This window comes from Candoia aspera, chromosome 2 (assembly GCF_035149785.1).
Source record: "Candoia aspera isolate rCanAsp1 chromosome 2, rCanAsp1.hap2, whole genome shotgun sequence".
Taxonomy (NCBI): Eukaryota; Metazoa; Chordata; class Lepidosauria; order Squamata; family Boidae; genus Candoia; species Candoia aspera.
Window position 1 is genome coordinate 177,100,962 of NC_086154.1, and position 14,660 is coordinate 177,115,621.

General features: G+C 46.4%; 1 protein-coding gene across 1 annotated transcript in view; it reads left to right on the forward strand.

Annotated features, from left to right (window-relative positions):
* The first annotated feature begins 2,443 nt into the window (after positions 1–2,443).
* Positions 2,444–14,660, forward strand: part of GRIN3A (glutamate ionotropic receptor NMDA type subunit 3A) — a 129,842-nt gene continuing 117,625 nt past the window's right edge. The window contains exon 1 of the mRNA XM_063296691.1: positions 2,444–3,160. Within this exon, the coding sequence (XP_063152761.1) occupies positions 2,444–3,160 (717 nt within the window). The remainder of the gene's footprint in view (positions 3,161–14,660) is intronic.

Here is a 14,660-nt window from a genome sequence, read left to right on the forward strand (position 1 = left end):
AAATGATTAGTTTGTGGAATAAGAAAATAGTGGTTCAAAAGTACAATCTTTGTTTGTTTTCCAAACTCTTTGCTATAGATGCATGATTCTGAACTAAACTTTGTGGCATGCCTTTTCTATACAAAGGCTTGCAGGAAACAAATCAGAAACTACATGAATTCAAAGGACTGAGTGCAAACTTACTGCTATGTTGGTTATAAATCTTCTCTTCTTAATGCACTGAGTTCAGTGCACAGTATTAGAAGTTAAATTGTCCCAGTTTGCCTTTCCTGAACAAGGGGCTCCTGATGCAAATGATGGCTTCTGTGCATCATGAGCATCACACCCGAATTTTCCTAGCAAACATTATCTCTGTGAAATACTTCACCTTGTTGCTCAGGTTCCTGCTAGATGAAAGGGGTTTCTATTTCTTTTTTGAAAAAAAGATCTTAGAGGAGCTGAACATAAGCATCTTCCTGCAGCAGAGTTTCTCAACCTTGGTGACTTTAAAGATGTCTGGACTTCAACTCCCAGAATTCCCCAACCAGCATGCTGGCTAGGGAATTTTTGGGAATTGAAGTCCAGACATCTTAAAGTTGCCAAGGTTGAGGAACACTGTCCTGCAGTATAGAATGCTTTTGTTCAGTGTTCCAACAAGAGAGGAATAACAAATTGGATATAGTTGCCTCCATCTCTGTGATGTCCTTGGTTCTGCCATAATAACCCCTCAGTTCCATGGCTATGGAGACTTCCCTTTGGCTCCACCAGTTTAGGGGACAGCTCTGCTTTGAAGGGATAGCTCAAGCATACTTGCAAAGCCTCCCATGTGAAATATGAGCAGTGCCCTACCTTCAGCATCATGTTTTTCTTTGAATACTGCAGTTGGTGGGAGAATGTCAAATACTCAGGAAGGTTCTTGATACCATTCCCTGCTTATGGACATTTACCTGATCTCATGGATGCTGAATGAGATAAGACACCTCCTGGGCTGATGGAGCAGCAGGTGCTTCATAAATTCTCATGTTCTTCTCACAGTTGTTGAGGTTGACCCTCCCCATTGCTGCCACCACCATCCCTCCCTTCCACATGCCTTTATGAAGCACATGAAAAGCAAAAGAGCCAGTTTGGTCTAGTGGTTAAGGCATCAGGCTAGAAACTGGGAGACCAAGAGTTCCAGTCCCACCTGAAACAGGAAAGCCAGCTGGGTGACCTTGGGCCAGTCATTCTCTCTCAGCCCAACCCACCTCACAGGGTCGTTGTTGTGGAGAAAATAGGAGGAGGAAGGAGTATTGGGTATGTTTGCCACCTTGAGTTATTTATAACAATAATAAAGGTGGGATAAAAAAAAAATAAAGGAAGGGGGCAGGTGAACACTTTGGCTGGTCTTGTTGAATGTCTGCCTCATTGTGCAGCTGGGAAAAGAAAATGAATCAGGGGGAAAGGGACATTCCTTGCTGGAGGATATGCAGCAATAAACAAAATGTTTGGAGATGCATCTTTGCTCTATCCTAAAAAAAAGTGGGGGGGGGTAGGCTATGAGAGCAGAATTTCTTAACTGCGTCCTCTTTTCCCTTCAGATACTAAACAATTTCCAGTGGGGAAAGGAGAGGCAAGAAAAGACTCCTAAAACATGGCTCCTCTAATGCACTAAATATGGGTCACGGCAAAGCATTTGGAGAAAGCCCGGGCGCTAGGGGGGCTTCCAACAGTCCGGCCAGGATGACTACAACTCCCAGCGTTCCTCGCGGGGCGTTTGTCCCGCTCAGGGCGCTACCTGTTCGCCTTTCCAAAGCCGCCTTGGCAGGCAGGCAGTGGGTGTTTAGCCAGCCGCGCGACCGAGTGGAGCCCCTTCGGACGAGCAGGAACCTCTCCTGCTTCTTGCTTACCCTCCTGCTTGGCAACTTTGGGTTCCCTTTGACGAGAGCTTTCGAAACAAACAGCAAGGGGAAGGCAGGTGGAAGCGAAAAGAGGCGAAGGACGGAGTGAGGGAAAGAAGCGGCGAGGAGAAAGGGGAAGTGGCCCAAGGGAGATGAGGCATCTCTGGAGGGTGGGATCTCGCCTCTTGCTGTCCTCAGAGGCGTCTGGAAATCTGGATCTCCGGGTCGGTTCTTCTAGTGGATTCGAGCCATGGTGATCCAGAGGATCGCCCCGAAGGGTTGCGACGACCCTCCAGGGGTAGAATGGAATGGCTATTAATCCCTAGAGCCCAGTCTGGGGAGCCGGTCACTGGGAGAAGTCTGGGGGACTTCCTGAAGCAGGGATTCCCGTGGGAGGAAATCGGCTGTGTAGGTTTTGGGAGCCTCCGAGGCGCCTGAAGAGCCCCGCAACTTGTATGGCTGGCGGTGGCAGAGCGGCTGGGAGAGCAGCGCCTAGCATCGGAGGAGGAGGAGGAGGAGGCTGAGGTGGGAAGGCAGCGGGGGAGAAGGGGTTTCTCCTGACGTGCCGGGCATCTGGCTCTCCAGTGATGTGGAGACTGAGTTTGTGGTGGCTCCTGAGCAGAGTCTGTCTGCTGCTCCCGCCGCCCTGCGCCCTCGTGTTGGCCGGGGTGCCCCTTTCCTCTTGCCACCCGCAGCCCTGCCGGATCCTCAGACGGATCGGGCACACGGTAAGGATCGGGGCTGCGCACCTGCAGCCCTGGGCTACCTCCCAAGGCGGGGCAGGAGGCTGGACAGCGCACAATGACATCCCGCTCCGAAGCCACCCTACTGGGGAAGAATCCGGGTGGCAGGACTCCGGGACGCCAGAGAGGTGGAAAACGGGGACCAGTGTGAGAAGGAGAGCGCACCTGGGCACTGACAACCTGATCGGCAACGAGAGTCCAGACAGGGCGCCACAACCACCTCTGATGCCCAGGGAGGCGCTCCTGTTGGCGGTGGAGACCCTCAACCGCGTCAAGGGGCTTCTGCCTTACAACCTTTCCCTGGAGGTGGTGATGGCTATCGAGGCGGGCCTGGGCGATCTACCTCTTTTCCCCTTTTCTTCGCCCAGCGCCTCTTCCTGGAGCAACGACCCGGTCTCCTTCTTGCAGAGCATCTGCCACACTGTGGTGGTACAAGGGGTCTCGGCCATTCTAGCCTTCCCGCAGAGCAGAAGCGAGATCTTACAGATGGACTTCATCGCCACCGCTCTGCACATTCCAGTGATCAGCATCGTACTCAATGAGTTTCCTCGAAAGAGTCAGGTAAGGGATGGCGGGAGACGAGAGCGGGAAGAGGGAGGACGGAGAGAGGCCTGGGGTCTTGCCTTTATGAATGTGTGCGGGGAAGTAGCGGCCGGGAGAGGACCAGCGCGCCCGGAGCCGTGATAAATATTTAAGATCTTCGGCAAGGATGCCGGGACGGGGGCGGTTCCTGTGGTTGCTAAGAGTTGCCTTTAGTTTGCACAGCTGATTTAAGAATTCAGCACCATGGACAGCGTGACATTTCCCAGGCAGGCTATTCTAGTGCCGCAGCGGGACAGGAACGGCCATTCCCAGATCGATCTCACACACCCACCCTTTCGGTTAACGCTGCTCCTTCTGTGTTATTGCTCGCGATGCTGAATTTCCACTTGGGCTGTTTTCTTTCTTCTGAGATAGAAAGGTAGACTTTGCTCCGCCTGGCGAAGTTGCTAGAGATCAGAGCAGCATTCGTGTCCAGACTGTTTCCACGGCATAAGAGAAATAGGGACGAGTGCATGCATGAGTGTGCGTGTGTCTCTGTGTGTGTGTTCAGCCCTAGATAACTGAATTCAGAGGCTTTGCTCGTTCTCAGAGAATCCCGGTGGAGAACCACCTAATCTAAACAAATTAAACACATACCCATTTACTTTTGTTTTGTCGTGCAAATATTGTGGATGATTCTAAAACACATTGAGCACCTCAAGCTGGCTTTCTGTTTCTCTTGTTCCATGAGAGATCATTTAATGCACTAGTAAAGGAAGGCAGCTATATTCCAACATGATTGTCTATGTGTGTATGTGTGTGTAATAAGTATACATGCCTTGGTTTGTGTGTAAACCACATAAAAGCACACAGAAAATGAAACAAATTATATTTGAGATGCTTGGCTATTTATCACTGTTAATAATAGAAGCAACAATTCACATTTTCAAAAGTACTTTTGCACATTCAAGGCACTGCACAAGTCTTATTAAGCTGAGCACATTAAATATCTGTTAAAAAGGAAACATTCCTATCACTTCACTTTATATTTAGGGTCTGGGACCAATCACCACAGATCAGTGATTTGACCCTAGGTTTTGAGTAAGGGCAATATTATAGAAGTTGGCAACTGGTTATAATCTGTGAAAACTTTCTTTTCCCTCTTCATTTAACCCAACTCACATTGTTTTCTTACATCTAAAAAGTCAGTTCAAAGTTTGAAAAGCCTTTCCCTCCTCCTCAGTGTGAAGAACTGAAGCACTGGGAAGGTTAAGATTGCAAATCTGAATATTTACTTTGGAATAATCCTTGTTTAATTCAATAGGATTTACTTCCATTGTAAAGATACACAGCATTTGGGTGCAAGTGATATAACAAACTCTAATCTGCATATGCATGGGGAGGGGGAATGTGAGAAAGTATTTACTAAGGATAACGCCTTAAATATACTGACAATCAAGTCCCATGCAATACAAAGAACTGCACTGTAAGGTTCCTGTGAAATTACATGTATATTGATGATATTACAGATCTCTAAATTTTAAACATTTCATAAAGAGAGCAAGAGAAACCAAAATCTTCCAAGGCAACATGTTCCATTCCAGTTTGTATTTTCATTCCTGATCAGTGTGTTCATGGAATTTGAATCCATTCATTCAAATCCTACCCACAGAAACATTAGAAAATGTGACAGTCCTGAATTTTAAATATGGTCTTCGTGTCACTTCTTCTTTTTTCCTCCTGGCTGAAGGCATCCAAGTCCTTCCCCTTCTCCTCACAGGATTTCGTCTTTATTTTTATAGCCTTTCTTCAAACACGTTTCGGTTTGTCAATAACCCTTTTCAAGTATATTGCAGAGAACTGGACAAAAAATTCTAGTGAGACCAGATTAAAGCAAAACAGAACTGAAGCGCTCCTCATAATCTAAAGAACGCATTTCTAGGATGGAAATGAAAATTGCACTAACCCATTTATTTATTTATTTGCTATTCCACACCTCATCACTGATTCATATTTAGCTACTTCTCTACTAGCATCTCTAGTTTCTTTGCAAATGCGGTGGTTCTGAATTTACTAAATCACATTGGGTATCTAAGAATAAATGCTGAAGTTTACATTTAACTCTAAAAATGCATGTTCTAAGTGTTGACCTAGTGCTCCAAAGCCATGTGGTATGATGATTAAAGTGATGAACTCGGATCAGGAAGTCCCAGATTCAAGCACTTACTCAGCCATCAATCTCACTGGGTGATTTTGGACCAGACATTATTTCTCAATCTGGCCTCAAAGAGTCATTCATCAAAGATAAAGTGAAGGGAGATCCCTTGTGTCCAACCTGGAGTTCCCTAGGGGGAAAGATGGGGTGCAATTGTAACATTTAAAGTAAATTACATTTCTATCTTCTAAATTATTAGCTACGTCTTCTAGATTGATGATCAACAGCCTCTCTGTTCCTTTACTCAAGTTGTTGATGAACATGTAAAATGGCAGTGAAACTAGGAACCTTCTTTTGAATTTAATCTTTAGTTTGACAAGTCTATGGATCATAGCAGTTTTGAAAAAATAATGTTTGAATAATAATAATAATAATAAACCAGGCTTTTATCTTTATTTAATTGTTACTAAGCTATACTACTTCTGACCCATAAGCTGCATATAGCTTATCACTCACATGTTTAACCCTCCTATTATATGCCCCTATATCTATCCTTCTTATCTGCAGGGCCCATTCAACAGCAACAGCAAATGCAATTAAAAAATATTATTAGATTTTTATTCCACCTTTTCTATCTCTATCTATCTACCTATCTATCTCAAGGCAGCAAACATACCTAATACTCCTGCCTCCTATTTTCCCACAACAACAACCCTGTGAGGTGAGTTGGGCTGAGAGAGAGAGCCTGGTACAAAGTCACCCAGCCGGCTTTCATGTCTAAGGCAGAACTCGAACTCACAGCCTCCTGGTTTCTAGCCCAGTGCCTTAACCACTACACCAAATTTACTACTGATGGGCTCTATTCAGCTTGATCAGCTGTAAATGTGCTCATTAATAACTATTTATAACTGACTGAAGAACCGTCCCAAATTTTGATGGGACCAAAAAGGAGACATCCTTTGACCAAGACTGATCAGTGACTTAAATAATTTGCTCTCCAGTTATGCTGGACCACAAGCTGCCCTCTGGGCAAAAAGGCAAGATCAAAATCAAATAAATAATAATAAATGATTAAGATGCTTAGCTAACTATTCTTGGTCAGTTTTGCCTTTTAAATTCAGCAAACCCATTGAATTTTTGACACAATGCCTGGAAGAAGTGTGTATGTATGTATATGTGCATCGATTCATGGCACCGGCTTCTTTTGTAAACAATTAGATGGCCAAGCACTAGAATCCAAGAATTCTTCAAAAAGTTTAATACTTGGAGTGAAGAAGGCTACAACCTTGATTAAAAAACTCTACTCCTACCCAGAGTTTGTGTGTGTGTGTGTGTGTGTGTGTGTGTGATTATTGTTTTCAGCCCAACTCAGTTCATTGTTGGATGAAGGCTGCTTTGTTGAAGATTATAGACTGTAATCTACCATACTGCTCCAGTGTGGGTTGGTAGGTAGATGTTTTTCAATTTCTCAGTCTAGGGCTGAGAGAGAGTGATTGATCAATCCAAAGTCATCCAGCCAGCTTCCTTGCCTAAGAAAAGAGTAGAATCTGGGTTCTCCCACTCTTAATCCAGCACCTCAACTACTATACTACTGGCTCATTCATTTGCGCTCGCTCTCTCTCTCCATATATTCCAGTCTTTCTGTAAAAGAGACGCATACAGTTTTAGATTACAAGCAGGCAGCAGCACCTAACCTTGGCTCAGGCTGATTTTGAAAAAGTTAAGAAGGATTGCAACCATACTTTAATAGGACAACATAGGGAAATCCTAGGGCTGAAGACTAGACTGGGAAATGAAAAAGCATCCTAGAAGAAAGCAATGGCAAATCCATTCGTGTTGCCAAGAAACCAGCAAGGACATGTTCATGCAGTCACAAGGAATCAAGTTTAACCCAAGAAAGAATTTATCTCCTTTTCACCCAAAAGTGCCATTTTCAACATACATCAAACGTATAGATTTCTGGAGTATCACACTTTAAATTGCACTGGAAAGACATACTTCTTTTAATGCCCCTTACACGAGTATCACAGACTGCTACTTCTTTCTTGCTCTGATGTGGAAGTTCACTGAATGCAGAACGATTTTTAAATGGACAAGGGTTTTATATGAAGAGCACTGTTAAATCAGGACAGTTTAGGATTCTGTCAACTCAATTTTATTTATCTCATAGACAAGCTGAATTTATGCAATTATATTCATGTATTTATTGCTAGATTTATATTCTGTTTTTCCTCCAGGAGCTCAAGGCAGTGCACATAGCATTCCCTCCTCCAAAGTCATCCAGTGAGCTTCCATGGCTGAAGGTAGACTTGAACCTGGGTCTCCTTGGCCATAGTCTAGCACCCTGCTTGGTGTAAACCATTTTTTTTTAAAACTGCTTTGTTAACCTTTTAGCTCCAAAGCATGATTTTCTAGCACAGTTGTTTTTGTCCAGAATGATCAACAACTTTGGTCAGCATCCTTGATGGCTTTGTAAAGGTGCTCATCCTCCAGGACTGTGAAGCAACTTAATATCTCAGGAGTAGAGCCAGTGGTATTACTTGGAATTACTATGATCTACCAAATTGGCCTGGTCATATTTAATAATGAAAGCTATTAGCCTGTGCGTGTAATTCTACACAGGCCAGCACTACATTGGTAATGTAGAAGAATAAGCACACACGTTGATAAAGTACAGCTTGATTTGCACTGAACTTGCCTACAAAGCAGTTTAATGAGGTTACTGTTTGTTTTTCTGTCTCTTTATTCTGTGGAGTTCTCTATAGACTATTTACGGAAATGGGTTATTGGATATTTGGCATGCTTTCTGCTCTAACTCTAGAGCATTGGAGCAAGGGGCTAAAACTGTATCATTAGAATCCTTGGACCCTGAAGAAGTTAGTCTCCAAAACATAGTTTCTGTGGCTCAGCTGAGATAAAATAATCAGCTTGCTTGTTAATGATTCAGAAGTAGAAACTGGGAAAACATATGCACCTTCTGGCACAAATAGATTAAGCAATAATGGGAACTGAGGATAGAAACCAAACTGCTGAGCAAGGCCAGTATCAAAGAAGCAAAGAACATCTTCAATCTATAAGCAGCTATCGTCTATTTGGGCCAATTGCTCTTTTAGCCAAGTTTTTCTACCTGGATTCACTCCAGTTCTTTGGGGCCTTGCTTACCAGCCCTCTTTCTTAACATTAGCCTTCAAGGTGCTTTTCAACGCAAACCTGCTATGAAATTATCCTGGGATTGTTATTATACAGGATAGCTCTTCTACCTCTGAGCTAAGAGGCCACCTTTTCCAGAGTTCAAAGCTAAGAAAAAAATATCAAATGAATGTATTTATAGGACCTGAGTGGAAGGTTTCTGGGATGTTTGGGTAGAAGGTGATACGCTTGCATGTGAAATACTTCGAAGCCTTGTTTTTAATAGGAGAGTTTTATGCAAATATTCAATGGGAGTTAACTTCAATTGGAATGTGAAAGTATTTAGGAATGCAGTCCAGACAAAGATGATCTTGCTTTCTGCTTCCCATTGTGACAGTCAGAAGTTGTCTGAGTAAATAGAACTATGGCCAAGCTTTACACTACATGAAACAAAGTAATGCTATTTTTTAGAGGAGAAACAGTTAGGAAATAGGTATATTTTTCATTCCTCAGCTCTTCCACCCAAAACTACATCCTCATTAAACTACTTTTCTTTCATTCAGCAAAGTGTAAAATCTGTGGGACCCTGCTGTGCCTACTGTATTCACATGTAGTGTACAGTTTGCACTTGATTGATTGATTGATTGATTTCCTCTCTCTACAGACCTCAGTTTGATCCAGCCCATTTTGAATTTGTTATTTCCTCCCTCCCCCCTTGCTGGCTTCTTCCCCCACAGTAAATTTGGTCCTATTCTGTTCTGGGTTTGGAGAATTGTCTTGCTGATGGTCACTCAAAGTCTCTACGTTATTTCTTTCCAACATTCCACTGAGTTGGAAAGAATAAAAACCAGCTGCCAATATAAACAGCAAAAATTGTTAAACGAACTGGACCATATTAAGAGGGCTGCAGGTGAGCACAATTAATAGTAGTTCTCTACAATTCTATTACAGCAAGATAAGTTTCTTGTCTTCGGGGTGAACCTGCAATACTATACTTCGTAAAGTATAGTTCACCCCACCTTGGGGTAAGGTGCATGGACACCCTTGTTGAATGAATCTTTGTATGTATTATGTATTGATTGCTCGGATGCTATCTTGTTTATTTATATTGTATTTTGTTTATATTTTGTTATTTGATTGTGAGTCACCCAGAGTCATTTTGGAGTTGGGCACTGCCTAAATCCAATTAAATAAATGAACAAAGTTAATAAGGGGAAATGCATTGCCCTATGTTCTATAAAGTCACTGCAAACACTGAATTAGTGAATACTAAAACCTCAGCTGGGAACATCCTCTCAGGTGACTCAATTTTTTTGCCACTCTTTACAACCATGAATGACCATGAAAGCGCCATGAATATTGGTTTTGTGGTTACAAATAAATTTTAGCAAGGAGGCAAATTTGGTGTAGTGGGTAAGGCACCAGGCTAGAAACCAGGAGACCATTAGTTCTAGCCCCGCCTTAAGCACAAAGCCAGTCCCTCTCTCTCAGCCCTAGAAAGCAGGCAATGGCAAACCACTTCTGAAAAACCTTGCCAAGAAAACTGCAGGGACTTGTTCAGGCAGTCGCCAGGAGTCAAAAGCGGACTTGAAGACATCTCTATCTAATCTATCTATCTATCATCCACCTATCTCTATCTATTTACCTACCTACCTATTGCCAGATCCTCTATGTAACCAATCCAGTCAAGATCAGTCTTTCAGCTCTCCCAGGGAAAAGATGCTCACACTGTACATCTATGTTTTCTTCCCCAAGGATGCTATAGGAACCGTTGCTGCAACTCTCACAGGAAGGGATGGCATCAGCCTGCAAGGACATTTGCTTAACAGCCTCAGTTTCCAGCTTGGCTAGGTGTACATCCCTGCCTTGATTCCATGCAAGCACTGATATATGGAATGTATGCCACTGGAATCACCTTCCCAGAAATCTCCTGGATGTTTGGGTAGAAGGTGATAAGCTTGCATGTGAAATACTTTCTGGTTTTGTTTAAGCAATTCCCTAGGTATTCAAGACCAATGTAAGCAGTGGCTGTTGAATCTCAAAGGCAGAACAGATGAGGTGAGGGCAACCAGTGGACAGGAGGGTCTCTTCTCTATTTGGGGGAGGAGGAGGCAGTTAAAATCAGAGCTATGGAGGTTGGATTTTCCCTTGCATTGTTTTCCCAGTTTAAAAGCTTTCATTTGCTCATGAGATATGAGAAATACAAAGAGCTCTGTGTCTTTTCTTCTGTGGGCTAAGCAGCAGCTTTGGAGAGGCCTGAGCAATTTAAATTGGAAACATACCAGTTCTCCCAGCGCTGTAGCCCCATCTTCCAGGCAGCTGGTATTGATATTCATGCTTACAGAGAAACTCTCCTGCATTTTTCCTACCAGTTCTCATTTCAGTTTGATGGAAGAGAATTGGCTTTCAAAACACATTCAAAGGAGTGAAGAAATTGTCATGGGTAGTGTGTGGCATTTGGGTGGCATTTAATTCTGAGATTGTCAAGGAATCAGTGTAAACGTCCTGTTTTTCTCTGTACTATATGCTCTATCAATCTGCAGCCTTCCAGTTTCTTGCAGTTCAGTTAAATCCCAAGAGAAAACATCAGGAGGGAAATGTCCCCAAGTTCATTTATCTGTTGCAGTAATGGTGCTATCGTCATTGATAGGGGAGAGACCTGTCCTTGAAAAAAAATTGGAGAATTTCTCCCTCCTCTGGAGAAATTGAGAGAAACATCTACCCAAGCTCTCTGTCCACAAATGCATTGGCAATCTGGAAAGAAAAGTTGTGGTCATCTAATTTTTTTTATATATTTTAGAGCAGCCATATGCTGCCCTAAACTAGGAGGCAGTACCCAGCTGACTCTGGCTGATCCTGAAAACAGCTAAAAAAGATCAGATCTGGATTGTATGTGGATAGGAGACCACCAGAAAATCCCAGAACTATAGGCTAGATTGAAAAGTTGAAACAGCATCCCAGAAAACAGTACTGGCAAATCATTTCATTCATTCATTCATTCAATTTAAATTTATTAGCCGCCCAACTCAATGGCCTCTATGGATGTTGCCCATAAAACCATGTGGGCATGTATGTAATCTCATTTCACATGCCAGTAAGGTAATGCTCAAGATCCTGCAAGGTAGACTTCAGCAATTCATGGAGCGAGAATTGCCAGATGTACAAGCTGGGTTTAGAAAAGGCAGAGGAACTCAGGACCAAATTGCCAATATCCGCTGGATAATGGAAAAAGCCAGGGAGTTTCAGAAAAACATCTATTTCTGTTTTATTGACTATCCTAAAGCCTTTGACTGTGTGGACCATAACAAATTGTGGCAAGTTCTTAGTGGTATGGGGATACCAAGTCATCTTGTCTGCCGCCTGAAGAATCTGTATAACGACCAAGTAGCAACAGTAAGAACAGACCACGGAACAACGGACTGGTTTAAGATTGGGAAAGGAGTACAGCAGGGCTTTATCCTCTCACCCTACCTATTCAACTTGTACGCAGAACACATAATGCGACATGCTGGGCTTGAGAAATCCAAGGCTGGAGTTAAAATCGCTAGAAGAAATCTCAGATATGCAGATGATAGCACTTTGATGGCTGAAAGCGAAGAGGAACTGAGGAGCCTTATGATGAAGGTGAAAGAAGAAAGTGCAAAAGCTGGCTTGCAGCTAAACCTCAAAAAAACCAAGATTATGGCAACCAGCTTGATTGATAACTGGCAAATAGAGGGAGAAAATGTAGAAGCAGTGAAAGACTTTGTATTCCTAGGTACAAAGATTACTGCAGATGCTGACTGCAGTCAGGAAATCAGAAGACGCTTAATCCTTGGGAGAAGAGCAATGTCATGAGTGCCGTTGAGCTAAAGTAATCAGCGCAATGGCACTCATGACAATGACAAGGAAATAGGTGAAGGGGTACAAGTTAAGTAGCCATCAACCCACAACGACTAACGGCTAACAAACAATAGATAAACGGATCACGGAGCCACCCAAGCCATCAGCAGCAATACCACGGGGATCGCCCAGCTGAAAGCAATCAGCAGAAGAATGAAAACCTGAGGATGGGCGATCCTAGAAACCCTCAACCAATGGCAGGGCAACGCATGGGACAAAGGGGGGTGACGTGACCGAGAGCGAGGGGGCGCTGACCGGCGCGGGGTATTTAAACCCCGCACCGGCGCGCTCCTGTCACTCTCAGCTTTTTCTAACAACGTTGTACCTATCCTGAAATAAACCAGAGCCTGCTTTGCAACCCAGTGTCTGAACGTTATTCAGAGGTAGGCAGCGCATGACATAAAGCTGAGAGTCATAAACTCAGCCTCGCCGAGCCCCACCGGACGACAACGAGCCGCGGGAGGAGTAGACGGCGAGAAGACCAGCAAGATGAGGCCGGAACGGCGCGGGCAAGGAGGGCGAGCCGCGCGGCAAGAGACAGAGGAGGACCGACCGAGGCCAGAGGCACCGCGGACTCCCGGAGCCATGGACGCCCGCCCCACCCGACCCGAGCCTCAGCTCCAACCCCAAGGGGAGATGGCGACGGAGGCAACCCGACCGCGGGAGGGAGCAGCACGACTTCCGAAACCAGCGGAGGACCCCGCGCCCCACATCGCACCCCAGCAACGGGCGTGGAGCGACAGCCCCACGGTGCTCGACACGGAGGAGGACGACGGAGACACCCATCAGACGGAGGAGGAAGCGGACCCGCGGCGGAGGGACGATGAACCCCCCCCCCCCGAGGACGCGCCAACGGAACCGGCCCCAGCGGCGGTGCGGGCTGTGGACGAGGAGGCACGAGCTGAACTCGCGGCCATGCGGGCTCAGCTGACGGAACTCCGGACCATGCTCCAGGCGCTTATGCCCCCCGCGCCACCCAATGACGTCCCCGCACAAGCCCACACCCCGAGCGAAGCACCGAACCCACACGAGCCAGCGGAAAGCCAGCAGACGGCACAGGCGGCCGACACCACATCCCGGGAAGCGAGAGGCGGGGCCGCGCAAAACGCCCGGGCCCCAAAGGACTTCCCCATCTTCTTCGATGGGACCCCCTCAAAACTCTCGTTTTTCGTCACCAACGCTAGGGAGTTCATGGGGAGGCACGGACACTCCTATGACTCCGAGGCCGACAAGATCGGCGCCGTGGCAATCAAACTCCAAGACAGGGCGGCGGACTGGTACGTCCAACTGTACGAGTCCAGCTCCCCCGCCCTCGCCACCTTCCCTGCTTTCATCAACGAGATGAAAAACTATTTCGAAGACCCCCTAGCCAAAGTACGGGCGAAAAGCGCACTCCAGAGACTTAAACAGGGCGCACGCACGGTCCCTGACTACGCCCTGGAGTTCAAAGCCCTCGCGGGAAAGGTCTGCGACTGGTCTGAGACCACCCTGCTGGAAATCTTCAAAAAGGGGCTCAACCGCGACGTTCTCCAATGGGCCCTCTACCGCGACGACCCAGAAACGTTACACGGGTGGATCCACCTCGCGGGGAAAGCCGAACACGCGCACCGCACCTTCCTTATGACAACCACGGAAGACACAAACTACGTCGGGAAAAAGGTACCCGCACCACACGGGGGGATGGCCGGCCCCATATACCCTAAAAAGAAGTTCAACCGGGAGCCCTGCGGGAGGTGTGGCAAATTAGGGCACAAGACGGCGGACTGCTTCGCCAACCGACCGCCGACCAGCGCGCCCAAGCCCGCCCCGAAAATTAGCCCCAAACCACCCAACCCGGGGCCGCCCCCTCACCGCCGAATGACCGTGGCCACAGCGACACCGGAAGAGGGCTGGGACGCTTACTGGGGAGAAGAGGACAATACCGACCCCGACCAGCCGGCGGGAAATGCTCCCCGCTTGCCCTGAAACGCGTGGCGAGGCAGGCGGCGGGACAGCAACGCGAACCACCTCAACGAAACGACAAAAGCTCCGTAATATTGGCAGCAATTCAACTCTCTGCCGGCAACGGAGCCACCACGGCCGCGGCACTAGTGGACTCGGGGTGCTCAAAAAACCTTATCCACCCCGACCTAGTCGCCAAACTCGAACTCCGCTGCTTCCCCCTCCCCACGCCGCTGGCATTCCACCAGCTGGACGGCTCCACAGCGGGGGGGAAACCAGCCACGCTACAAACCGAGCCGGTCACCCTGCAAATGGGCACTCACACCGAGCGCACATCGTTCGTAGTCACGCCCATCGGACGGCCCATTGCAGTCCTGGGGATGCCATGGCTCGCGAAAAACAACCCGCGGATCAACTGGGCGACCCGCACCT